Source organism: Podarcis bocagei (assembly GCF_964188305.1).
Source record: "Podarcis bocagei genome assembly, chromosome: 16".
Taxonomy (NCBI): Eukaryota; Metazoa; Chordata; class Lepidosauria; order Squamata; family Lacertidae; genus Podarcis; species Podarcis bocagei.
Window position 1 is genome coordinate 19,887,487 of NC_138142.1, and position 25,783 is coordinate 19,913,269.

At 48.2% G+C, this 25,783-nt stretch overlaps 1 protein-coding gene across 5 annotated transcripts in view; it reads left to right on the top strand.

The window, feature by feature from the left end:
• The window catches only part of EMID1 (EMI domain containing 1), a 71,740-nt gene that overhangs the window by 15,579 nt on the left and 30,378 nt on the right, over positions 1-25,783 (top strand). For all 5 annotated transcript variants that reach the window (XR_014002957.1, XM_081174983.1, XM_081174985.1 and 2 more), the window contains exons 3-6: positions 583-686; positions 15,189-15,275; positions 18,342-18,403; positions 21,420-21,564. Coding sequence is in view for 4 of the 5 variants with exons in the window: in XM_081174983.1 (XP_081031109.1) it covers positions 583-686; positions 15,189-15,275; positions 18,342-18,403; positions 21,420-21,564 (398 nt within the window). In the remaining variant the exon portion in view is untranslated. The remainder of the gene's footprint in view (positions 1-582; positions 687-15,188; positions 15,276-18,341; positions 18,404-21,419; positions 21,565-25,783) is intronic.

Genomic DNA, 25,783 nt, shown 5'->3' on the forward strand with positions numbered 1-25,783 from the left:
TGTTTGACTTCCAAAATGCTTGAAAACCAAGGCGCAGCTTCTGATTGGTACAGGAGCCCCAGAAAGAATAGCCGACAGCCACATCGGACGTTCGGCTTCTGAAAAATGTTTGCAAACCGGAACACTTACTTCAGGGTTTTTGGCGTTTTGGAACCAAGGTGTTTGAGGACCAAGGCGTTTGAGAACCAAGGTACCACTGTACAGCTTGATTGTAAAAGCAAACCTCTAAGCAGTTTACAAAAAGAATAAATCAAACTGAATACCTCCTTACTCCCCAAGGGGCTCAAGATGGCCTAGAGAATCTTGTCTCCCTGCATTTTCTCCTCATAGCAACCCTGCCGGCTAGGTTAGGCTGATGGACAGTGACTGGCTCAAGGCTTACCTAATTGAGTGTATCGTGGCTGCGAGGGGATTTGAACCCTGGTCTCCTTGGCCCTTGGCCCTCCAACCACCCACTCTGCTCTTCCCTCCACAGCCCCACACTTTATTTTAGGAGTTGGGCCCCCACAGAAGCCCCAGGCTCTCTGCGCTTGTAGCTCCTGTTGCCTGAAGAAGCCATTTTGTTTTTTTGTCTCTCCTCAGCTATAGAACGATCGTCAGGCCAACGTACAAGCAGGCCTACAAGACGGTCACGGCTTTGGAGTGGAAATGCTGTCCGGGACACACGGGTTCCAATTGCGAGGCAGGTACGAGGCAGCCGGCTGGGGTGGGCGCAGAGATAAGGCTCGGTTCATAGAACCATAAAATTGTAGCACTGAAAGGGGTCATCCAGTCCACCGTCTTGCAATGCAAGAATCACCGCTATGGTTGTTGGCATTGATATGACCGTTATGTGATTCTTTCTGCTTTGTGCAGGTATGTAAGCAAATAAACACGTCCCCCAAGGGTTTTACGGTCTGAAACAGTGGGGAAGGGGAAAGGGAAGGATGGGTGGGGCAAAGCTATGCACCGCTGTCTGGTGCTGCCCCCTGAGATGTAACTTATTTATCTTATTTATTTCGCAAAATTTATACGCCATGTAAAGGGAAGAAACCTCAAAGTGGTTTGCAAAAAGTCGTCCCAAGGAGCTTGCGAGAGAGGTCGCCCTTGCCCTCTGCCTTGCTTGGATTTAGCTTGCGCATTTTCAGCCTTGAAAGCGTGCAAGTTAAATGCGCATAAGATGTGACCTTGCTGTACGGCAACATACACAGAAGCCCACAATGTTTCAATACTATGAATATCGTAAGACTGCATTAACAATGTCACACTTCCTGGCAATAGACAAAATACCAAGGTTGCTGGTCGGGTTCTCCTCGGTTCTAGAGACAGACACCCCTCCTCTGATGTTGTTCATGGTCCTCCTGCAGCAACTTGCAAATCTTCCAGAAGGCTGAGTAGCAGTGTCCCGGGAACTGTGGTTTGCTGAGGGTGCCGTGAGCTGCTACCACAGAGCAGGTGAGACACAGGTGGCGCTAAACCACTGAGCCTCTTGGGCTTGCTGATCAGAAGGTTGGCGGTTCAAATCCCCACCTAGCAGCCTAGCAGCTCGAGAGCAGACCAATGCAAGTAGATAAATAGGTACTGCTGCAGCAGGAAGGGAAATGGCGTTTCCGTGCGCTCTGGCTTCCGTCACTGTGTTCCGTTGCGCCAGAAGCTGTTTAGTCCTGCTGGCCACATGACCCAGAAAGCCGTCTGCGGACAAACACCAGCTCCCTCGGCCTGAAAGCGAGATGAGTGCCACAACCCCATAGTTGCCTTCACCGTACAGGGGTCCTTTACCTTTTACCTTTTACCACAGAGCAGTACGATTTAGAGTTCTCTAAGAGTGTTTGCTTATCGAAGGCATTTATAAATCTCTTAATTATTTTTAAATTAATGTTTCTGTGATGGGACAGGAGCTGGGTGAGGTGATTCTGCCTGAGGTGGTTCCTAGCTGACGACTCGTGTTGATCTTGTGTCTGGGACCCAAATCCCAAATGGCAGGGGGAAGTTCAATGTCCGCTTGGTTTGGGTTGAAGGAAGCAATGACTCAGGATGACCCAGAACGGAGCTGACCGATTCATCCTGTCTCTTTCCCTCCCCTTGTCTTTGAAGCAAGGAAGGATGTGAGCAAGGGCCCAAGACTCCCAGATGCTGAGATGCTCTGGAGCAGGGGTCAGCTAACTTTTTCAGCAGGGGGCCGGTCCACTGTCCCTCAGACCTTGTGGGGGGCCAGACTTTTTTTTTGGGGGGGGGGAGAAATGAACGAATTCCTATTCCCCACAAATAACCCAGAGATGGATTTTAAATAAAAGCACACATTCTACTCATGTAAAAACACCAGGCAGGACCAACAAATAACCCAGAGATGAATTGTAAATAAAAGGAAACACATTGTAAAACACATTGATGGCCAGATTTAGAAGGTGATTGGGCCGTATCTGGCCCAGGGCCTTAGTTTGCCTACCCATGCTCTGGAGGGCTGCACATGGGCAAAGAAGAAATGGAAAATCCCCAAGCGAAAAGCCGGGAGAGTTTTCTGGGGAAGCTGAGGAGTGAAACTTTAGTACTCTATTTATAAAAACACAGGGAGATAGTAGAGTTGGAAGGGACCACAAGGGTCATTTAGTCCAACCCCCTGCAATGCAAGAATCTTTTGCCCAACGTGGGACTCGAACCCACAGTGCTGAGACTTGAGAGTCTCATGCTCTACTGGTTGAGTTGAGCTTGCTTTTCTCCTCTTCCCTGCCCAGCCCTTTCTCTTTGTGTGCCCTGTCTCTTGTCTCATGCTCTACCAACTGAGCTACCCCAGCTATGTAGATGGGATATATAAGACAACAAGATAGGTAAAGGTAAAGGGACCCCTGGCCACTAGGTCCAGTCGTGGCCGACTCGGGTTGCGGCACTCATCTCGCTTTAGTGGCTGAGGGAGTCGGCGTACAACTTCCGGGTCATGTGGCCAGCATGACAAAGCCATTTCTGGCGAACCAGAGCAGCACACGGAAACACCGTTTACCTTCCCGCCAGAGTGGTACCTATTTATCTACTTGCACTTCGTGTTTTTGAACTGCTAGGTTGGCAGGAGCAGGGACTGAGCAACGGGAACTCACCCCGTCGCGGGGATTCGAACCGCTGACCTTCTGATTGGCAAGTCCTAGGCTCTGTGGTTTAACCCACAGCGCCACCCAACAACAAGGTAGAGGTGTCCAAAATAATGCACGGCATGGAGAAAGTGGATAGAGAAAAGCTTTTCTTTCTCAGTCATAATGCCTGAACTCATGGACATCAAATGAAGTTGAATGTTGGGAGATTCAGGACAGTTAAAAAAGGAAGCACACCACACAGTGCATGGTTAAAATGTGGAACTCTCTGCCACAAGAGGCAGTGGCTCTATTTAAAACAGGCTGCAGGACATCACACCTGGAGGCAGCGGGGCTTGCATTGGGCATACAGGACAACCTTCTCTGTCTTTCATTGCCTCTCCCAAGCCAAAATGGCCAGAGGCAGCTTCCTCTCTCTGCCCCATGGTAGAGCCGGCCCTGTGAATGCCACTGATTGCGGTGACAAGACGGAGGGGTGGTTTGCGGCTGGGAGGGTAAGCTCCACTTAAACCACTCTGCACACTTCCTGAGCCTTAGTGAAGGGTTTTGTAGCCCCCCCCCAAACCCAGCTATGCTTGACTGCGCATGGAAAAGGGGACCAGTGTCGGTAACTCCAAACAGCAGGCTCAGATCATAACAGGTGGCAGGCAGCCAAGATGTCAGAAGTGATCCATAAAATAAAAGGACACCTGGTGCGAAATCCCATTATTGTGAAATCCTACCCGGTGGATGGATACTCCCTGTATTGAGTTTGGCAGAGCATAGTAGGAAATGAGAGAGGTCTGTGGTGGAGGGGAGGCTGACTGGGGCTGGTGGGGGGAGAGGGGGGAAGAGGGAGAGAAATAAGCCAACTTTGGAGAGAGGCACATTGGCAAGAGAAGAAAACCCTTAAGAGAGAATGCTCTGTTTTGCCAGGGAGATTCAAGACTATAATGTTGTTTTTTTAATTGGCTCCTGGTTCCAACATATTTTTTATTCGGATCCCCTTTTATTTTAGTCATTTTAATATTTATTATGAGCAAATCATCTTCCCTTCTTAAAGCTGACCTTCCAGGGAAATTCAGCGTACTGTAGTTTATTTGTGGCCAAGTTAATTTCAGTTTCTGCAGCCTTGGTCTACTTCTGTGTGGCCGAACTCTGTTCGGCAATGGTTGAAGGTGCAGAAACAACCGAATAGGTCTGAGATCTGCGGGGTAAAGGTTGGTAGAAATTGAATAAATAGAAATAAATAAAAAATAAATACCCCTCTTTCAGGTCCTGGTGCCCTCAAGCTGTTGCCATCATCCTTGGCCATTGGTTATGATGGCTGGGGCTGATGGGAGGGTTTTTTATTTTATTTTTAAAAATAGCTCTTATTAAAGATTTTCTTGTGTTAAAAAACAAACAAATAAACAAGGAAAAGTACATATAGCATCTCCGTTTTTGATTCGTAGGGTCAGTTTACATTTTGTATGAGACACTATTGTCACAGACATTGTGCGTTGGGGGGGAAGATGGGAAAGAGAGAGGGATGGAGGGAGGGAAATGGGAATAATGATTTTTTGTTCTATTGCATAGTGTTTGTGCAGGGTTTTTTTGTGTGAGCATCATGTGAGTAGGTCCCTTATTTTTATTTTTCGCTCTATAAAACGCACCAGACCATAAGACGCACCTAGTTTTTGGAAGAGGAAAACAAGGAAAAAAAATCTGAATCCCATAAGCCAGGACAGCCAGCGGGATCGCTGCGCAGCGATCCCGCTGGCTGTCCTCGTTTATGGAATAGCCGCACGCAGCCTCTCCCAGGTAAGGGGAGCCTTCATCCAATGCCCGGGAGAGGCTGCACGCGGCTAAGGCTCCCCCAAGAGCCGTGCTCCCTTTAAAGAGCGTGCAGAGTGTGTGTGCGGCTCTTTAAAGGGAGCGCTGAGCAGAGCCTCCCACCTGCATTCGCTCCATAAGACGCACACACATTTCCCCATACTTTTTAGGAGGGGAAAAGAGCGTATTATAGAGCGAAAAATACGGTATTTCTTTTTATTGGCATTGTGGGAGATTAGGGGGTCCAGAGCCTGGTTGGTTGCAGTGTGGTTTCATAGAATCGTAGTGTTGGAAGGGACCATGAGTGTCATCTTAGTCCAACCCCCTGGCAAACCAGGAATCTTTTGCCCGATGTGGAATTCGAATCCATGACCCTTAGATCGAGAATCTCAGGTTCTACCGACTAAGCCACTTTTTCCAGGTGAAGTGAACATGAGTGAGGGCTAACCAAAGTTGCTGACCTTTTTTTTAGGATTGAAGTTGTTGAGCTTTTGTTATGATTTTACTCCAGAGTTGTTGAGCTTTTTATCCCAGGAAATAAACTGCCACAGGGGCCAGATTAGACTGACCGGCAGGCCGGATTAGGTCCCCGAAACGGACTTCAGGCATGCCTGGACTAAGCTATCCGAGCTGTCTTGTTTGTATTTATGCGTGTTTGGAGGTGGGTTGCCGAGTCAGATGAGCCAAACTGGCTGAGTCGAAGACTCTGTAACGGGACAGAGAAAAGGAAGCTTTTATTCACACAGCACATTATTAAACTTTGGAACTCTTCGCCACAGGAGGCAGTGACGCCCACCAACCTGGATGCCTTTAAGATTAGACAAATTCATGGAGGAAAAGGATATTAATGGCTGCTGGCGATGACGGGCTATCTTTGGCCTCCGTTGCAACTTTTAATTGTTCTCTGAGACGCGGAGGGAAAAAAGAAAAGAGGGATCAAAACCAGGGCGGCTTCTGTAATTCCGGGACTGCCCCTGGAAAATAGGGACACTTGGAGGGTATGGTGTAAACAAGACTGAGCTAAATGGGCCCTTGATTCTGACTCTGCATAAGGCACTCTGTTCCTGTACTCCAGTGGCAGAGGTAATTGAGAGCGTTTTAGGTAAGAGGCGCAGGGACCCTTCCTCTTCCTCTTTCGACAGGCCCTGCCTGCTTGATCAGCGATCTGTTTTCCTAGGCGTGGGGCTTGCCTTTCTGTGACGGCATCCTTTCATCTCCTGAACCATCTGACTTACGAAGGTGACAGCCTCCACGGGAAATCATTCGCCCTTCCTGTTTGTTGAGTGTCCCTTGCTGGGTCAGCAGCACGGCCGGCCTCCTCCAGATCCCGTTGGCCCACCTCATTTCCTTTGCTTGCTGTGGTCATCTCAGCCCATTTCATGGCGAAAGCCGCACACATTTTAATAAAGCATTCCGGGGACGAAGGGAAGAGGCAGCTCAATTCAACTTACACAGGAAGTAACAGCTGGCAGATGCGGATATCGCTGAGAGGTCATCTTCAAATATCTGAAGGGCTGTCACATGGAAGATGGATCAAGCTTCTTTTCTGCTGCTCTGGAGGCTAGGGCCTGAAGCAATGGGTTCAAATGACAAGAAAGTTGATCCTGGCTAAACATTAGGAAGAACTTTCTGATTGTGAGAGCTGTTTGACAGTGGAAATTGAAATACTTTATTGTCACTTGTACAACTTGTATACAGTGAGATTACACAAGCACCCCCCACTCAGCTCTCTTAGTCTTAATTCCCCTCGTTTACTGACGTACACCCACCAAACCTGAAAGTCAGTTGCCCTGTTGTTATCTTTTCATTCAGCAGCCTAACAGCCCACGGACAGAAGCTGTTCTTTACCCTGTTGGTGCGACTAATCATACTTCTATATCTTCTGCCCGAGGGCAGGAGATCAAGAAAGTGCCAGCCAAGGTGTGAATCATCCCTGAGAATTTTCCTCACTCTCCTGAGGCAACGTTCTTCTGCTATTTAATCCAGCGGATTCACAGGACAGCCCATAATATATTGTGCTGTATTCACCACCCTCTGTAGGCACTTCCTATCAGTTGATGTCAAACCAGCGTACCACACCATGATGCAGTATGAAAGGACACTTTCTGTTGTGGACCGGTAGAAGATGATCATCAAATGTTGATTGACATTGTTCTTTTGCAATACTTTGAGGAGATGGGATGGACAACCTTGGAAGCTGATGGGCTCTCCTTTGTTGGAGGTTTCTAAATGGAGGCTAGAAGGCCATCTGTCAGGGATTTCTTTAGCTGTGATTGCATAGGCTAAGCCAGATGACTCTTGGGGTTACCTTCCAAGTCTTGAATTCTTTGATTCTGTTATTTCAGGGATTTCCCATAAAGTACAAGTGTGGAAACTCTTTCAGCCTGAGGGGCTGTGTTCCTTTTTTGTCAACCTCCCAAGGGCCACATGTCAGTGGTGTGTAGGGCCAGAGACAAATGTTAGCAGAGCTGCTTATGTCAGTGTTTCCCAACCACTGTTCCGCGGCACACTAGTGTGCCGCGAGATGTTGCCTGGTGTGCCGCGGGAAAAATTAAAAAATTCGAAAGATTTTTTTTTTAAGTCAAATTTTCGATTGGGGCGCCGTCACTAGATGACCCCTGGGGTTCCCTCCCTCCCTCCCGCTCTGCGCCTCCCTCCTCATCCTCCTCCGGGGAGGCCCTTCCTGGCTCTCGGCCAAGGCTTGGTGGCTGCCACTCACTCACTCGCTCGCCCACCCGTCCCTCCATCCCTGCACCCGGCCTCTCCCCCTCCGTCCCCGGTGCGGGGGCTGCCGGGATCCGTAGTCCCCTCGTCCTTGGGCTCCGCGCCCGCGCGGGGTGCGCGAACTACGTTTCCCAGCGTGGCCTGGAGGGCCGGGCGTTTTGTTTGAAGCGCTCTTCTCCCGGCCATGGAATGAGCGCGGCGGCGGCAGCCGAGCGGGCAGGGGCTCTTCCGCGCAGACCCCGCGCAGCCTGCCTGCGCCCCCGCGGAGATCGGGCGGCAGGATGGAGCCCGGGGATCCCCGCGGAGGCGGAGCGGCGGCGGCGGAGGCTGCCCCCCACGTAGGGCTGCGTCGGGGTTTTTTTATTTTTGCAATGCTGCATCCGCGCCGGAGGGGACGCATCGGACCGCGGGGAGACCCCTTGGCGGGCGTGCAAGGCAATGCATGCGTGCAGGCGTTGCATGGAGTGCAGTGCAGTGCAATGCAATGGCAACGCGGCGCCCTGCATGCATGCATGCAACTTCCACCGGCGCTCCGGACTTGGCAGGTGAGGGGGGTCCCCAGTGGGCGGCAGAGAGAGCCGGGAGGGCGAAGGGGAGCCGGGGGGGAGCAGCGCTGCTCCCCGAGCCGAGCCCGGGGGGAAACTTCAGCGTCGTTGCGCCGGGTGTTGGAAGCGGAGGCTGGCGGGGGCCCCTCACCTGCAAAACCTGGTCGCCTCTCATAGATTTCGTGCATTGCATTCATCGCCCGCTTTCTCCTCCAAGGAGCTCCCGGGGGCGCGCGTGGTTCTCCCCGTGTTATCCTCGCAACAACAGCCCTGCGAGGTGGGTCAGGCGAGTGGCCCAAGGGAGCACCCAGGGATTGTCCTGGCCAGGTGGGGTGATTTGAACCCTGCTCTCTGCCCGGTCTTCGTCCTCATTTAGCCCCCACATGTGCATGACTGTGCATGACTGAGGTTTTCCCCCCTCGTCTTGGCTATGGTGTGAGTCTGTGCTGTTAATTAATGGGGTTCTGCCTTCGGAGAAGATGAGCCAGCCCTCAAGGAAGTGATTATGTAATTTGCTAGCAATTCATGTCCCTCCCGGCGTGACGCTGCGCGCTGACGTCACGGGGCTGTAATGGTGGTGTGCCTCGAGATTTTTTTCATGAAACAAGTGTGCCTTTGCCCAAAAAAGGTTGGGAAACACTGGCTTATGTGAGGCTTATTCCACCTCTTTACCTTCTTGCCAGTCAAGCAAGAGACTTTGGAGCTTAAGGACACTTTCCAGCTAGGCCAAAGCACTGAGGCAGTGCTAGTGAGAGGTGTGGTCTGGGGAGAAAAGTGTGACAACAGAGGGGGATGGTATGGGTAAGGTCCTGAGGGCCTGAACGAGAGACTTGGGGACCACATTTGGACTCCCCTGCAATAAAGCATGCCACATTTCTCCCCACTCCTTATTATTACAATTTGGCACCCCCTCGCCAAAAGCAGGTTAGAAATCACCACACTCCCAACAAACAGCTTTAACGCCACAACATGTAACTCTTACCTGGTCCTGGCAAGTCTTCTCCTTGGTTATCTTGTCCCTGCATTGATTCCTTGGCAGCTAGCCTCTGTGATCATGAGGTCTGGAAACTTGAGTGTGAAATGAGTACAGTGCTGATAGTGAGAGGGAAAGGGTGACCTTTCGTATATTCCTTGCATTTAGCTTGGGAGCTGCTTGGAGGAGTCTAGTAGAAAAACAGGATGCAGATTTATCAACCAAACAAATGTGTAAACAAATAATTAGAAGGGAGAGCTACTGTGCCTTTGTGTGTTCCAGTTAATCATAGCTTATCTATCCAGGAACTAAACTTCCTTTTCAGTTTAGGGGGGAAAGAGAGTAAGGGAGGAACAAAATAGTGATATTTTAAATAGTGCATGGCTTGGAGTAAGCAGACAGAAAAAGCCCCCCACTTAAAATACTAGGAAAACAGCATTCAAGGGAGCTGAATGTTGGAAAATTGAAGACAGACAAAAGGAGGAATTTCTTCATGCAGCATATAATTAAGATGATAGAACTCACTCCCACCAGGGCTAGTGATGGTCGCCAACTTGGGAGGCTTTAAAAGAGGATTAGACAAATTTATGGTGGAAGATAAGGCTATGAGGAAGATAAGGCTATGCAATGGCTATACTCTGCCTCTCGCTCAGAGGCAGTAATGCTTCTGAATACCAGTTGCTGCAAATCACAAGTGGGGAAACTGGCTGTAGTGCTTAGGGGAACCCCATTGGAACATCTAGTGGCTCCTAAACTTCCCCCCATAAACTCATCCCCAGTGCTCCTTACCCTACAAAAAGCATTATTCAAAATAGCAGTTTGCACGACCCAAATTTAAAACAGTAACAATTAGTTTAACATTTCCCCCCAAATCCAATTGAAACTGCAGCACAACCTCGGTTTTAGAACGTCTCAGCTGCCGAACGTTTCGGAAGCTGAACGCTGAAAACCTGAAAGTGAATGCTTCCGTTTTCAAACGCACCTTTGAAGTCGAATGGCTTCCACAGCGCGTTTTTCCATTTTCACCATTCATTTTGACTACAGCCCCTTGATTTTCAGTTTTCGAACGTTTCGGAAGTCAGACGGACTTCCGGAACAGATTACGTTCGAAAACCGAGGTTCCACTGTATTTAGTTTAATTGATGAACTTGATCCAGTGATACCAGTTTAAAAAACCGGTCTGATGGTCATTTACGCCCCGTCACCCCTTACCTCTTAGTGCCCCCCCCCAGTAATCCCCACCCCTAGAAGCCTAGAGATTTCTCACTGCCTCCTTTTTCTATCTTGCCAGCTGCATCGCTTCATGCCTGTGATCTGCACAAACACCCGCCCTCCTTTCTCTTCCATTCCCCTCCTTTCAAAGCAAATATTTACATTGCCAAATGCATTCCAGTTCAGATTAAGGGGAAAGGGGAGATCGTGGTCCTCAGGGTGGTCTCAGAATGAGCCATCGAGAGATCAGCGCGTTCCCTTATTGGTTGGGACAGCTGATGACACCCTGACCTGGTGTGACTTGAAATCAGGATGGGGCGAGTGGGTGGGGACAAGGCTGATGACATCCATTTGGCCACCCAGATGTGACAGCCTTGTGGAGACGACCTTGTCTCAGCGTCCCATCAAATAAGTACTGTACTGGGAGGCTGAAGAAAGCTTCTCCTATCTACCAGCAGATAATCAACTACTGTGGGATCCATTCCCACCCACAAGAGGCAGTAAAGAACAACAAAGTTGATTGGCTTTAACAGAAGATTAGACAAATTTGTGAAGGATAATTATTATTGCTATGTTCATCCCCACCCTGCCTTTTTTTTTATAAAATTTTTATTGGTTTTACAAAATTTTTTAAAGACAAACAAACACCTAAAAAGACATACAAACACGTATAATTTCGTAGCATTTTTTCATAAACCTCTTTTCCGAGACTCCCCCATACCCCCCCTTTCTGCATTCCAATGTCCATAATTTTTTAGCAACTTCTAAAAATTCCTTTCCAACCTCTGTCATCTTAATCTTTTCTATAGTCTGTTCTTATGTCACTGTATCCCTTTTTCTTCCTGCAAACCTCAACATTCTAACATTCATCAAGTTTATAATAGTCCTTCAGGTATCTCTTAAATTTTCTCCATTCTTCTTCCGCCGTCTCTTTTCCTTGATCACGGATTCTGCCTGTCATCTCGGCCAGTGTCATATAGTCCATCACTTTCATCTGCCATTCTTCCAGAGTAGGTAGATCTTGTGTCTTCCAATACTTTGCGATGAGTATTCTTGCTGCTGTTGTAGCATACATAAAGAAAGTTCTATCCCTCTTTGACACCAGTTGGCCGACAATACCCAAGAGAAAGGCCTCTGGTTTTTTAGGGAAAGTACATTTAAGTACCTTTTTCATTTCATTATAAATCATTTCCCAGAAAGCCTTAATCTTCGGGCATGTCCACCAAAGGTGATAGAAGGTACCTTCAGTCTCTTTACATTTCCAACACTTGTTATCGGGCAAATGATAAATTTTTGCCAGCTTGACTGGGGTCATGTACCACCTATAAACCATTTTCATAATGTTTTCCTTTAAGGCATTACATGCCGTAAATTTAATACCGGTGTTCCATAACCATTCCCAGTCAGCAGACATAATGTTATGACCAATATCCTGTGCCCACTTAATCATAGCCGATTTAACTGTTTCCTCCTGTGTATTCCATTTCAGCAGCAAGTTATACATTCTTGATAAATTCTTAGTATTGGGTTCTAACAGTTCAGTCTCTAGTTTTGATTTTTCCACCTGGAAGCCAATTTTCCTATCCCCACCCTGCCTTTTTCCCTGACAGGGACTCAAGGCGGTTTACAGATAAAATAAGAACAGCTAAAAATGGGCAAGGGGGGGTGTCATTAAAAATCAGTTAAACATTAGTAGAATTAAAACTAACCAACCAGCCAGCACGCGCGCGCGCGCGCGCACACACACACACACACACACACACACAGTGGTACCTCGGTTTACAAACTTAATCCGTTCTGGAAGTCTGTTCTTAAACCAAAGCCATTCTTAAACTGAGGCGTGCTTTCCCTAATGAGGCCTCCTGCCACCGGTGCCCTTCCACCGTTCGGCTTCCATTACAGGTGGCCCCCCATTTATGCAGCGGTTATGTGAAATTGCATATAATTGAAACCCATTGAAAAACCCTTCAAAACCCCTGTTACGCCATTTTGGTGGCATTTCAGTGACATCTTTATGCAGATATTGAAGGTGCATAAACAGGGGGTTGGTTGCCTGTACAATAAAAAAACTATAGAATAAGGCTGTCCACAGCTACTAACCCTTATTGATGTGTTCCATACTATCCACTGTTGGAGGCAGTATGCTTAAGTCCTGCTGTTTCCTTTATGCTATGCCTTTAGCTCTTAATTATTCCATAAGTTGCTTAGAGGCGGCCGCCACACTTTTGTATTAAGCGACCAACAAGTGTTTATTTTTATTAAAAAAAATAGTAGCTATGGACAGAATGAAAAGATCTCTGGTGACTTGACTCCCAAGACCCATCTGATCTGATGCTTCATTTCCAACTACATGGCTCTTCTCGAGGCATGCAAAGCAGGTGCTCTTCCTCTGAGCTATGGCCCTTCCCCTTAAAAAAGGTTAAGTTTCTAGTCCTCAGCATTGTAAATAAAGGGTTGCATTAAATAGGAACATAAGAAGCAGCCTTGTACCAAATCAGACTATGGGCCCATCAGTGCTGTCTACACTGACTGGCAGTAGCTCTCCAGGGACATTGCCAGTGATACCTGGAGGTACCTGCGATTCAACTGGAGACTTTCTGCCTGCAAAGCAGATGCTCTACCACAGAGTTACAACCTGTCTCCATTGACCAATGTCGTTCAGTGCTATCTGCACTGACTGGCAGCAGCTCTGCCCCTAAGCAACAGCCCTTCTACTGTGGCGGGCCGCGCTGTGGTCTAAACCACTGCACCCATTGGGCTTGCCAATCAAAAGTTTGGCAGTTCGAATCCCTGCGACGGGGTGAGCTCCCGTTGCTCTGCCCCACCTCCTGCCTACCTAGCAGTTTGAAAGCACGCCAGTGCAAGTAGATAAAGAGGTACCACTGCTGCGGGAAGGTAAACGGCATTTCTTGCGCTATGGTTTCCATCATGGTGTCCCATTGCGCCAGAAGCGGTTTAGTCCTGCTGGCCACATGACCTGGAAAGCTGTCTGTGGACAAACGCCGGCTCCCTCGGCCTGAAAGCGAGATGATCACCCCATAGTCGCCTTTGACTGGACTTAACCATCCAGGAGTCCTTTACCTTTTACCTTCCACTGTGTGATCAGGGTTTGGGGAAATTTCCACATTCCCTGGCCGGGCTAACTCCACGGAAACCACCCTAGGAATTCTTTTCCTCCTGGGGATCTCAAACGGCAAAAAGGCTTTGTTACCTAGCAGAGTTGGGGATACAAGCTTGGCTCAAGAGAGATGAACCAGACGGCAGTCTTGGGCAATCTTGTCTCTTTCCCACCCCATCCCAGCATGGGAAGCCAGCCCTCCGGACCCGAGTAGGAGACAGACCTCCATCTGGAGGAAGCCAACTGCAGTTCCAAGTGATTCAGACAGCGGATTTCCTCAGTGACTCCCCATGCCAACAGGAACCTCATTCAGAGAGCCATACAGCTGCTGCTCTAACCCCACCTTCCTCGGAATAAGCCCCACTGAATCCAACAGGGCTTACGTCTGAGCAACTGTGGTTAGGATTGCGCTATGAACTGTCTCTGATAGTGGCATGCGACAGCCCTATGGCTACATCCACACTGTATTTATTTATTTACTTATGTTTCATTTTTGTTTATGATTTTCAATTTTATACTTTTCAATAATTTTACCATCGTTTTAACATTTCGAAGTGCGACTTGTTCCCCCCCTTTCTGCGCTTCCTTAAATTATTTTTTGTATATATTTTCTGCGTATTCCAAATTAACTTAACTTACTCATTTATTCATCTGCTTTAATATATATACTCTTATAAAACTGCAGGTTATTAAAATAATCCTGCCAATGTTCTTATCTGTTTACAGTTTGTTTGTTTTGTTGGTAAATATTTACTAAACCATTCCCATGCTTTTATAAAAAGTTTGCTATCTTGATTTCTTATTTTTCCAGTAAGTTTTGCCATTTCAGCATATTCTGTAAGTTTTTTGTACTTCTTTCGTTTGGACTTCTTCTTCTTTCCATTTTTGGGCAAGTAACATTCTTGCTGCCGTAGTTACATACATGAATAATTTTCTATTCAGTTTGGGTAGTTCTGTTCCTATAATTCTGCCCACACGATATTTAAAGCACCAGGATACCTCCTTAAACAGCTGTGGCTTCCCTCAAAGGATTCTGGGAACTGTAGCATGTTAAGGGTGCTGAGAGTTGATCGGAGACTCCTGCTCCGCTAACAGAACCATAGATGTCAACTTTTCCCTTTTCTTGCGAGGAATCCTAAACGGAATAAGGGAATTTCCCATAAAAAAGAAATGTTGACAGCTATGCACAGAACTACAATTCCCAGAATGGTTAAGCAGAGATCTGGGAACTATAGCTCTGGGGGAGGAACTTGTAGCCTCCAGACTACTCCCACCGCCCTTAACAACAGCTCCCGGGTTTCTTTGGCAAAAGCCACAATTGTTTAAATGCATGGTGGGAATGTGGGAGGAACAGTGCCTAGCTTAGGGTCAAACGACTCAACGACATGGCGTGTGTATTTTTTAAGTGTGCTTAAGTTTGGGTGAGCTCCGATCTGCCCTCGGGCTGAAATAGGTTCCCTGCCACAACCCTAAAGAAGAGAAGAGTTTGGATTTGATACCCCGCTATTTCACTACCCGAAGGAGTCTCAAAGCGGCTAACATTCTCCTTTCCCTTCCTCCCCCACAACAAACACTCTGTGAGGTGAGTGGGGCTGAGAGACTTCAGAGAAGTGTGACTGGCCCAAGGTCACCCAGCAGCTGCATGTGGAGGAGCGGAGACGCAAACCCGGTTCACCAGATTACGAGTCCACTGCTCTTAACCACTACACCACACTGGCTCTCAATTCTAAACAATTCTCCCCCATCTTTTTCTTCCTTTTCAGAGACTGCTGGCTACCAGGATCCTCAGGACGCTGCTCATGGGGCTGCCCCTTTGCGCAGACTGCCAGCCCGGCCTGCAGCTTATTCTGGTGAGGGTTGAGGACCTAAGACGAGCCTTGCGGAGTCAGGCCATTGGCTCGGCATCCTGTGCTCGTGGCGGCCGCCTCAATGGGAAACCATCAAGCAGCACCCAAGCCCTAGAGCAACCCTCTTCCCTCCTGTGGCTTTTAGCAACCGGTATTCAGAAGCACCGGGACGCAGGTGGTGCTGTGAGTTAAACCACAGAGCCTAGGACTTGCCGATCAGAAGGTTGGCGGTTTGAATCCCTGCGACGGAGTGAGCTCCCGTTGCTCGGTCCCTGCTCCTGCCCACCTAGCAGTTCAAAGCACATCAAAGTGCAAGTAGATAAATAGGTACTGTTCTGGCAGGAAGGTAAACAGTGTTTCCATGCGCTGCTCTGGTTCGCCAGAAGCGGCTTAGTCATGCTGGCCACATGACCCGGAAGCTGTACGCCGGATTCCTTGGCCAATAAAGCGAGCGCCGCAACCCCAGAGTCGGCCACGACTGGACCTAATGGTTAGGGGTCCCTTTACCTTTACCTTTATTCAGAAGCATCACTGCCTCCTACCGTGGAGGCACAGCATAGCCGTTGTGCCTAGTAGTCGCCGAGAGCTTTTTCCTCCAGGAGACCCTCCCCAAGGGTCTCTAAGCAGAGCGCCCTTGCCCTTGGGCTGGTGTATGTTGTCCTACCCAAACTGCACCATTGCTTTCCTCCCCTTCGCTCTTGGCATTTTGGGCAGACAGCAGAAATGGCAGATCCTAGCACACCTTTGACTTGAGCTGCCGGCAGGGTGTACATTGTTCTCCCCTTATTCAGTCCCCACAACAACCGTGCGAGGGAGGTTAGGCTGAGAGGCAGCGACTGGCCTGAGAGCCCACAGTGAGCTTCATGGCCGAGCGGGTGATTTGAACCCCAGTCTCCCAGCTCCTACCAGGTTGGCGCTGTGGGTTAAACCACAGAGCCTAGGGCTTGCCCATCAGAAGGTTGGCGGTTTGAATCCCCGCGGCGGGGTGAGCTCCCATTGCTCGGTCCCTGCTCCTGCCAACCTAGCAGTTCGAAAGCACATCAAAGTGCAAGTAGATAAATAGGTACCGCTCTGGCGGGAAGGTAAACGGCATTTCCGTGCGCTGCTCTGGTTCGCCAGAAGCGGCTTAGTCATGCTGGGCACATGACCTGGAAGCTGTACGCTGGCTCCCTCGGCCAATAAAGCGAGATGAGTGCTGCAACCCCAGAGTCGTGCACGACTGGACCTAACAGTCATGGATCCCTTTACCCTTTACCTTTACCTCCTAGCTGCTAGTCCGACACTCTAACCATTATGCCGGCACTGGGTCTGTGTTGGGTGTAGAGCATTTGAGATCTCTTTCATGGCTTTCAACTCTTATTTGCTTGTTTGTTCCAAAGCCATGTTTCAAAGCAGCCTCTGTGTCTCTCTCTGTGTGTGCGCAGTTCTGATTCCCATTAGTTGGATCTTAGCGATGAGTGAAAAATACTTCTTTTTCCACTCCCCTCCAATACGGACAGCAGGGATATTTGTCATGGCTGCAGCACCTCACCAGGGAGCTAATAGAATTGGTTCTACAATGCAAAGCACTAATCTGCCCAGTGTGGGAATTGGCTGAGCTGGCTTGGCAGAGCGCTGGCAGCCCTTTGCAGGCTGAGAAATTCCTGGATGTCCCTCTGGCACTGCTTTCGCAGTAGTGTGAATTTGCCTTCCCCAACCTGGTGCCCACTCAGATATCATCATCATCAATAATAATCATCTTCCACACAATGGCCTCAAGGCAACATGTGAAAAAAACAGCAGAAAACAGCGGAAAGCACAAAAGAACAGCCTCTATATTTAAGACAAAACTTAAACAATACAAAATAGACACCTGGCAGAAAGACCCATTTATCCAGCTGGGAAAGCATTAATACAGTCGTACCCCGGAAGTCGAATGCCTTGCGACGCGAACATTTTGCCTCCTGAACGCCACAAACCCAGAAGTGAGTGTTCTGGTTTGTGAACATTCTTTAGAACCTGAACTTCCGACACGACTTCCGTGGTTTCTGATTGGCTGCAGGAGCTTCCTGCAGTCAATCGGAAGACATGTCTTGGTTTCCGAACATTTTGGAAGTTGAACAGACTTCCAGAACGGATTCCATTTGACTTCCAAGGTATGACTGTAATAATAATAATAATAATAATAATAATAATAATAATAATAATGGTAATCATAATAGTAATCATAATAAATTGTATACTGTACTATACCGATAGATCTCAGGGCAGTTCACAACATAAAATCACAACACAAAAAACACAAAAAATACATAATAAAAACAAAACGTCTTCAGTTGTTTCTGGAAAGCACAGGCAGTTGGTGCCGGTTGTATCTCAACAGGGAGGCTACAGGAGCAGCCACGCTTACAAACCCTGGTCAGAGATACTGTGCGTCAGGCTTCTGAGATCTTTGGAACCAGCAGCAGAAACTTTCTGCAGGGACCTATTGGGTATAGAAGAGACTTTGCACCACAACACCCACCGGTCCCTCCAAGCCCTACCTGGAGATGCTGGGGTTGAACTTGGGACCTTCTGCTCACAAAACCAGTTCCTGTACCTTCTGGAACATAGGCAGCAGACCCATTGGTCCATCAAGCTCAGTGTTGCCCTACACTGACCGGCAGTGGCTTTCCAGGGTTTCAGGAAGGGGTCTCTCCCATGTCTAGCTGGAGATGCCTTTGGGGAATGAGCCCAAGACCTTCTGGATGCAAAGCACCTGAGCTATGGCCCTTCCCCTTAGAAACAAGTTAAGATTCCTTCTGATGTATAAAGGGTTGGATTAAACAGGAGCATATGAAGCCGCCTTTTACCCAGTCAGACCATTGGTCCATCTAGCTTAGCATTTCCTACACTGACTGGCAGTGGCTTTCCAGGGTTTCAGAGAGAGGATGTTTGCCAGTCTTACTTGGAGATGCAGGGGTGTGTGAGAGTGGGGTGATGGCATGTGGTCCTTAGAGAATGGCAAGGACGAATGTAGCCTCCAGGCCAAAAAATAAATAAATGTTAGCTGCCCATTTTAACTTCTCCCTGTCTCACCTGATTCCCCAGGTTGTTTAAACTGCAGCAAATTCTCAGAACTGCTGGAGAGGGTCAACTTCTTAGAAGCAAAGGTCAGTCTCTTTCAATATAATTTTATATACTCTTGAAGGGGCAGTGGGGTTGGGGTGGGTCTCAGCTGGGCTGCTTTATCCAATACCTCTCCTCCACCTCTCCAGCCTTGTCAGAAATCATTATTTCAGTGTGGCAGATTTGCAACTCCCTGCCTGTTGATATCAGACAGACGCCTTCATTGTATTTTTTTCCTCCCGGTGCCTGCTTATTTTGTTTTTTGTTTGTTTTTTTAAAGATATTTATTGAGAATTTTAAAGTTACAAAGAAAAAAGAAGGAAAAATAAGAAAGAGAGAAAAAGAAAGAAAAGAATAGATAAAAATAACAATTAAACAATACAAATCAATAAAAACCAAAATCAAAAACAAAACACACAATGCAACACAATCAAAAACAAAAATATACAACAAATTTAAAAACAAATCCAATATTCCCAAATCCTTAACTTTCATTAACTTATTTCATCGACCTCCTCACACCTCCCTTTTTTGTATTCTAGTTGTAAATTATCTCAGCAAATCCTTTCCATCTTTCACAATATTCTGTCATTAAATTACCTTGATCTATTTTAACCTTATCTTACCATAAAAAACCTTAAAACTTAAAACTTAAATCTTATTTATACCGAATTCTTTTAACCATAACATATTCTTACATAATTCTTTTTAACATTTCTGCTAAAGCCAATTAATTTCATTCCAACATTTTTCTGATACTCATTAATTTTGTAATACTTTTCTAATTAAATTTTTAAAACTTTGTTCCAATCTTCATCCATCGTCTCTTCTCCTGGTCTCGGGTTTTGTCAGTCCTTTCCATCCATCTAGTCCATCAACCTGGTGACCTTATATCCGAGGCTCTTAAGTCTTTTCCATGTCCCTTCCGCAGGTCTTCTTCATGTTTATACCTGTACTTTACTTTGTCTTCTGCTCCTTTCACTCTGGGAGACTCCAACTTGACAATATTTTTGTCCCTTCTTGACAAGTCAGCCCCTTTTCCATAGTCAACACTAAAATCCATGTGGTATTTAAAAGCATGTTTCAAGGCCCCTCCAAAATTAGGGGCCCCCACAACTCCGAGCTCCCCCCGGCCTAAAGCCAGACTTGGAAAATCAAAACATCTCTGCATAGGGGGGTCCATCCAGCCCCCCATCTCCAAACCAAGCAGATCTCCGTCTCTCCAAATCTGACTTTTTCCAGGTTCATTCATCAAATCCAACGACTCATGTTCCTGCTGGGCCACAGCTCCCTCCATCTCTGCCACCCGAGGTCCAGCAACAGCCTCCTCCCTCATCTCATCTGTCAAAGCACGTTCCTGGGTTAATTCCTGAGTGGGTTCTATATAGGTACCCACTGCCTGTCCAAAATTTCCTATCGCAACTGTCATCAAATCCATTTTCTCATGTAACTGTTCCAATAAAGCACTTGTCTTGCAAAAGGCAAGCACCAGAGCCTCTGAGCACATTCTTGTTCAAGGTCGAAGTCTGGTCCCACGATCTTAATCTTTTACAGCTGCAAAACTCCCCAGTTCAACTTTAATAACAGTTTCACAAGCTCCCTCTAGGGGAAACAATTTCTATTTGTATCCATCTTTTTTTCCTTTTTTTTTTAAAGGCAGATTTAGCAACAAAGTTTTCCTTTTTCGGATATTTTGTCAATATTTTGTTCCTTTTAAAAGCGAAAGGGAACAATGGAATCAATATGTTTCTGTTCTTTTAACTATCTGTCAAAGACGTTTGTCCGTAGTCAATGGGCTTCTCCAAAACGTCTGTCTTGACACCCCGCTCTCAGGTTCAAGACGGTGGAAAATTACCTTTCTTTACTCTCTCTTCTGCAGGTTTAAACAGTCTAAAAAAGGTTCCCCCCCTCTTCTCCTGCTTCCAAGGGGGGTTCAGTAATTTTAAATGATGAAAAATTAGTCCTTTACAAACGACTTTCTGAACTCTAGCTTGCCGTGTCTTTGCTTCAATCTATCTACAAAAGTGGAAGGCGGACTTCCTGTTTAGACCTTCTGCTTTCGGTGCCTAATTAAGAAATTTCACAGTCCAATTTTCCGTTCTACTCACGGGCAGTTGTTTGAAATCCAATTGTCCACAGGAAAAAGTCAGCGCTCTCCGGCAACAGCAATGCGGCTTCACTCCATGAAAGAAGCAGTCGATTCAAAGCACCGCGCCACTCACCCCACGTCGCTCCGGATCCCCAAAACCGGGTTTCCCCGCGAGTGGAGGGGGCGTAAAGGTGCCAGCCGAATCCCACGTCCACAGGCTTCTCCCGCCTGTGGTTTTTGATGGGTCTCCGCCTCGCCGTGGCGGTTCAGACCCTGTTTTCCACGGAGCGGGTTCCTCCCGATCGGAGGAAATCCGCCATTGCCAGAGGCGCCAACCCGGAAGTCTGCTTATTTTGTTTTCATTTAGGCAAGCCTTTCCAAACATATGAATGTTAATGTTGTTCGGCGTTAATTATTTTTTTCAGATGCTTTTCCTTGTTTTTAACTGTTTCTTAACTGGTAATTATAATATTTCTTGTAAACCGCTGAGAGGTCTTAGTTCAATCAAGTGGCATGTAAATGAAAAAAATAAATACCGTATTTTTTGCACCATAACACTCACTTTTTTCCTCCTAGAAAGTAAGGGGAAATGTCTGTGCGTGTTATGGAGGGAATGCCTACGGGTGGCATGCCTACAGATTTTCCTCCTCTAAAAACTACGTGCGTGTTATGGTCGGGTGCGTGTTATAGAGCGAAAAATACGGTAAATATGCAATTTCATCAAAGACCAACAGCATCAGAAGGGAAACAGCTCTGCATGTGGGGGACACAGAGTGGAATGAAAAGGATGCCTTCTTGCCTCCCTGATCACATATGGTAGCCAATATAGCTAGCATACTGATCTGAACACGCAACCATCACATACTCAACCCCAACCATGCTACTTCTGGACGTGTGTCTCCCTGCCTGTGCATGTATCGGGGTGAAGACCTTTGGCCTGCTTTGCTGGAGATGTCCCCCCTTGTCTTCAGGTAGCGACCCTCTCTGCGGCTGAATCTGTGGACTCTCTGGTGCCCGGCAGACGACTTCCTCCTAAGGGAGGCGACTCTCCTGATTCCGTGGCCCTGTGGGGCTCTCTGGCTGCTCAGGGGAGCCCTGGGGATGAAAGCGCAAAAGGTAAGCGGGAGGGAGGCAGTGGATCTTCGTTGGTCATCTGGGGTGTGGCAGGGTGGGCACAGGAGACGAGGCCTTTTCAGTGGTGGCCCCGCCTGTGAATTCCTTGCCTGGTTAGCTCCCGCACTTCCTTCATGCCTTGAGACTCTGGCAAGGAGTGGGAGCTTCCTCTTTGGGCTGATGGGCCAATGCCCCATGAACCTCAGTCTGGCCTCGGCTAGCTCTCACCTGCCTGCCTTCTTACATACAAGCAGTCCAGGGGGTGGCCCTGCCTAGCGGCTTCCTCCCTGCCAGGGAACGAGCCAGCACTAAATCACATGGAGTAAACTCTTCATTAGACGAAACAAGACCTGCTCCAGGGAGTGAAGCCTAATCAGCACAGCAACTCTTCTGGGTAGGCAGTTGTGGAGGCTGAAGGTCCCTGCCTTCCCACAGTTGCCTAAATCTCCTCCATCCCCAGGTCCTTCCCAAGCAATCTGAGACACTGCCAACGTGCTTGTCTCTGCTCCTCCCTCAACATACCTCTTCTGGTTCTGGGAGACCAGGGGGAATGGGGATTGTCACAGCAGGAGGGGGAGACAATAGCCTGATTTGTCTCTGCCTCTTAGCTCCCCTCCCCTCCTGCTTCAACATCTGCCTCTGATTCTGGACTTCTCTCTGCCGTAGACACTCCCAGCTCACTAAACCCTGTAACCTTTTTAGCTTCTGGCAGATCCTCTTCCCATTCTGCTCCTTCTCCCCCCTCTGACCACCCATCCTCTGTGTCCAGCCAATCTGTGATGAACCTCCAGCTCAATCTCAGTGGTTGCCCTGTAAAGGTAAAGGGACCCCTGACCATTAGGTCCAGTCGTGGCTGACTCTGGGGTTGCGGCACTCATCTCTTTATTGGCCGAGGGAGCCGGCATACAGCTTCTGGGTCATGTGGCCAGCATGACTAAGCCGCTTCTGGCGAACCACAGCAGTGCACGGAAACGCCGTTTACCTTCCCGCCGGAGCGGTACCTATTTATCTACTTGCACTTTGACGTGCTTTCGAACTGCTAGGTTGGCAGGAGCTGGGACCGAGCAATGGGAGCTCACCTCGTCACGGGGATTCAAACCGCTGACCTTCTGATCAGCAAGTCCTAGGCTCTGTGGTTTAACCCACAGCGGCATCCACATCCCTCTGGTCTAGTCCAATATAGATATAATCTCCATCGCCCCCTGCTGTTAGCCTCCCTTCTTTCCACTCTACCAGTCCCATCAGGTACCATTTTGGTGCCAGGTTAAGACGCTGCTGTCTGGATGTGCTAACAGATGACACTGTAGGTGTGCATTTTGTGTGGGTGGCCATCGAGAAGCCTCAGCTTCTTTGTTTCCCTTGTCTGTCCTTTTCTGGGACCTGAGTTTTGGGCTTGTTTTGATGGTGGTTAGTCACACTGTTAGCAAATGTTTTAATAAATAAAAGCAAGATGGAGCAAGAAGCCAGTTTGCTCGGAGAGGATGTGTATGTGTGCATGGAGCCTAAACTCGAGGAAAGTCTGAGGGAGTATCCTTTTACCCTTTGCTTCTTCTTCCCTGAATGATCTGAAGTGGATCAGTTGAAGCCAGGTCCTTGCCTACAGGCCCTCACTAGTTCAAGGCAACTGTCCCTGACATTTAACAATGCCCGAAAATGACCATTTTCTTTCAAGAGGGGTGAGCAACCCAATTGCCTGCTTGGCCTCATTTCATGTGCGTAGGAAGCAGGCAGGAAAGGGATGCAGGAGAAGAGAAGAGATGAGAGAGAAAAGGTATTCACAGGCCAGAGCAGAACTGAACTGAAGGGTTCAGCCAGCCTGCTTATATAGAGCTGCACTACAACGCAACAGTAACCATTTTCTGTAACTATCCAATCACTGAACATCACTTTCAATCCCTTATTTGCATATGTGGACCTGAGTGAAAACTGTCTACAGTATCCCCCTGCTGGCCCAGGGTGAAAACTTCAGTACATAACAAAAGGGAGTGGGAAGAGAGAGGAGGAGACAAAGGGGTGTGGCAGAAAAGAGGAGAGAAAAAGGGGAGGCTGCCCTTTTTGACTCCAGCACTGCCAGGGGGATGAAGCACTTCAATAGCGCACACCAAAATTTCTGGGATGCACTTCCATCACTCCTGCAAATTACTTGACAGTCTGGAGGTGACCAAAGTCTGGAGGCTACTTTGCCTCTGCAAAGACACCATGCATTGGCTTTTAGCAAAGGGGTCACATGTTGCCTTTTCAAGCACGTGTTATTTATTTTATTTATTGCATTCATATTCCACCTTTTCCTCCGGGGAGCTCAAAATGGTGTGCACAGTTCTTCCCTCTGTCCTCCCAATTAATCCCCACAACAACCCTGTGAGGTAGGTTGGGTTGAGAGGCAGGGGCTGACCCCCAAGGTCACCCTAGTGTGAGCTTCATAGCCGAGTGGGGTTTTCAACCCTGGTCTCCTGGATTCTAGGCTGACACTCTTAACCACTAAACGATGCATTGGATTTTTATTTTAATAATAATAATAATAATAATAATAATAATAATAATAATAATAATATATTATTTGTACCCCGCCCATCTGGCTGGGTTTCCCCAGCCACTCTGGGCGGCTTCCACAAAGACCAAAAATACACTAATATGTCATACATTAAAAACTTCCCTAAACAGGGCTGCCTTAAGATGTCTTCTGAATGTCAGGTAGTTGTTTATCTCTTTGACATCTGATGGGAGGGTGTTCCACAGGGCGGGCGCCACTACTGAGAAGGCCCTCTGCCTGGTTCCCTGTAACCTTGCTTCTTGCAGGGAGGAAACCACCAGAAGGCCCTCGGCGCTGGACCTCAGTGTCCGGGCAGAACGATGGGGGTGGAGACGCTCCTTCAGGTATACTGGGCCGAGGCTGTTTAGGGCTTTAAAGGTCAACACCAACACTTTGAATTGTGTTCGGAAATGTACTGGGAGCCAATGTAGGTCTCTCAAGACCGGTGTTATGTGGTCTCGGCGGCCGCCTCCAGTCACCAGTCTAGCTGCTGCATTCTGGATTAGTTGTAGTTAGTCACCTTCAAAGGTAGCCCCACGTAGAGTGCATTGTAGTAGTCCAAGCGGGAGATAACTAGAGCATGCACCACTCTGGTGAGACAGTCTGCGGGCTGGTAGGGTCTCAGCCTGCGTACCAGATGGAGCTGGTAGACAGCTGCCCTGGATACAGAATTGACCGGCGCCTCCATGGACAGCTGTGAGTCCAAAATGACTCCCAGACCGCGCACATGGTCCTTCAGGGGCACAGTTACCCCATTCAGGACCAGGGAGTCCTCCACATCAGCCCATCCCCTGTCCCCCCAAAACAGTACTTTTTAAATTAGGACAGTGTGGGGGAAGCTGAGATTCTTTGAAAGCAGAATTCCTCGTGGATTTTCTGTGGAATCGTAACTGACCTGCAGCAATTTGGTTTGGGCTGGGTGGCAAAACTGGCTGAAGTTTTCACAAACTGGGCAGCAGCATCCTAAGACTGGCCCTGCCTTCTCCAGGATTGAAGCAGGGACAGTGGAGTTTTGCTTCTGATTATCAGCTCCAGCCTCTTCTCTTCCCTCTCCTCCTACCACCCGCCATCTCCTTCCTCCGAAGTCTGCTGCCAGCATTGCATCGGGGCTGGTGAGAAGCACACCAGGCGTGGGGGCCAAAATTGAAAGCAGCTGGCTGACGGGGACTGTCCCGGGGCCTGGCGAAGCTTCCTGGCTTTGGCTGGAGCTCTCTGCAGCTGGAAAGGTTTAGTGGTCCTTCCCTCGCTCTGACAGAACATGTGTTTCTGGTTTGGGCGAAGAGAGGGGAGGAGAAGACGGGAATAATTAATGATGGAATATTTCTCTCCCCTCTTTGCACAAGTTGCAAAAGGACAATGGGCAGAAAGGATGGCGAGATGTTCTTTCCTGGCAGGGACGTGCAAGGACTTCCCTCGTCGCTTTGTCATTCATTACACCCAACAGGAAAGGTGTGCTGAACCCTGAACATGATGCGCCGTGAGCAACTGCTGTTGTTCCTTGGTTGCGGTTCTGCTTTGCAGAGAATGACCCACATTGACTTATGCAGGGTTTTCGGTGCCTCAGAGATGGGTCATTGGCCTGATTCAGCAGAGCTCTTCTTAGGGGACACGGGTGGCGCTGTGGGCTAAACCACTGAGCCTCTTGGGCTTGCCGATCGGAAGGTTGGCGGCTTGAATCCCCATGACGGGGTG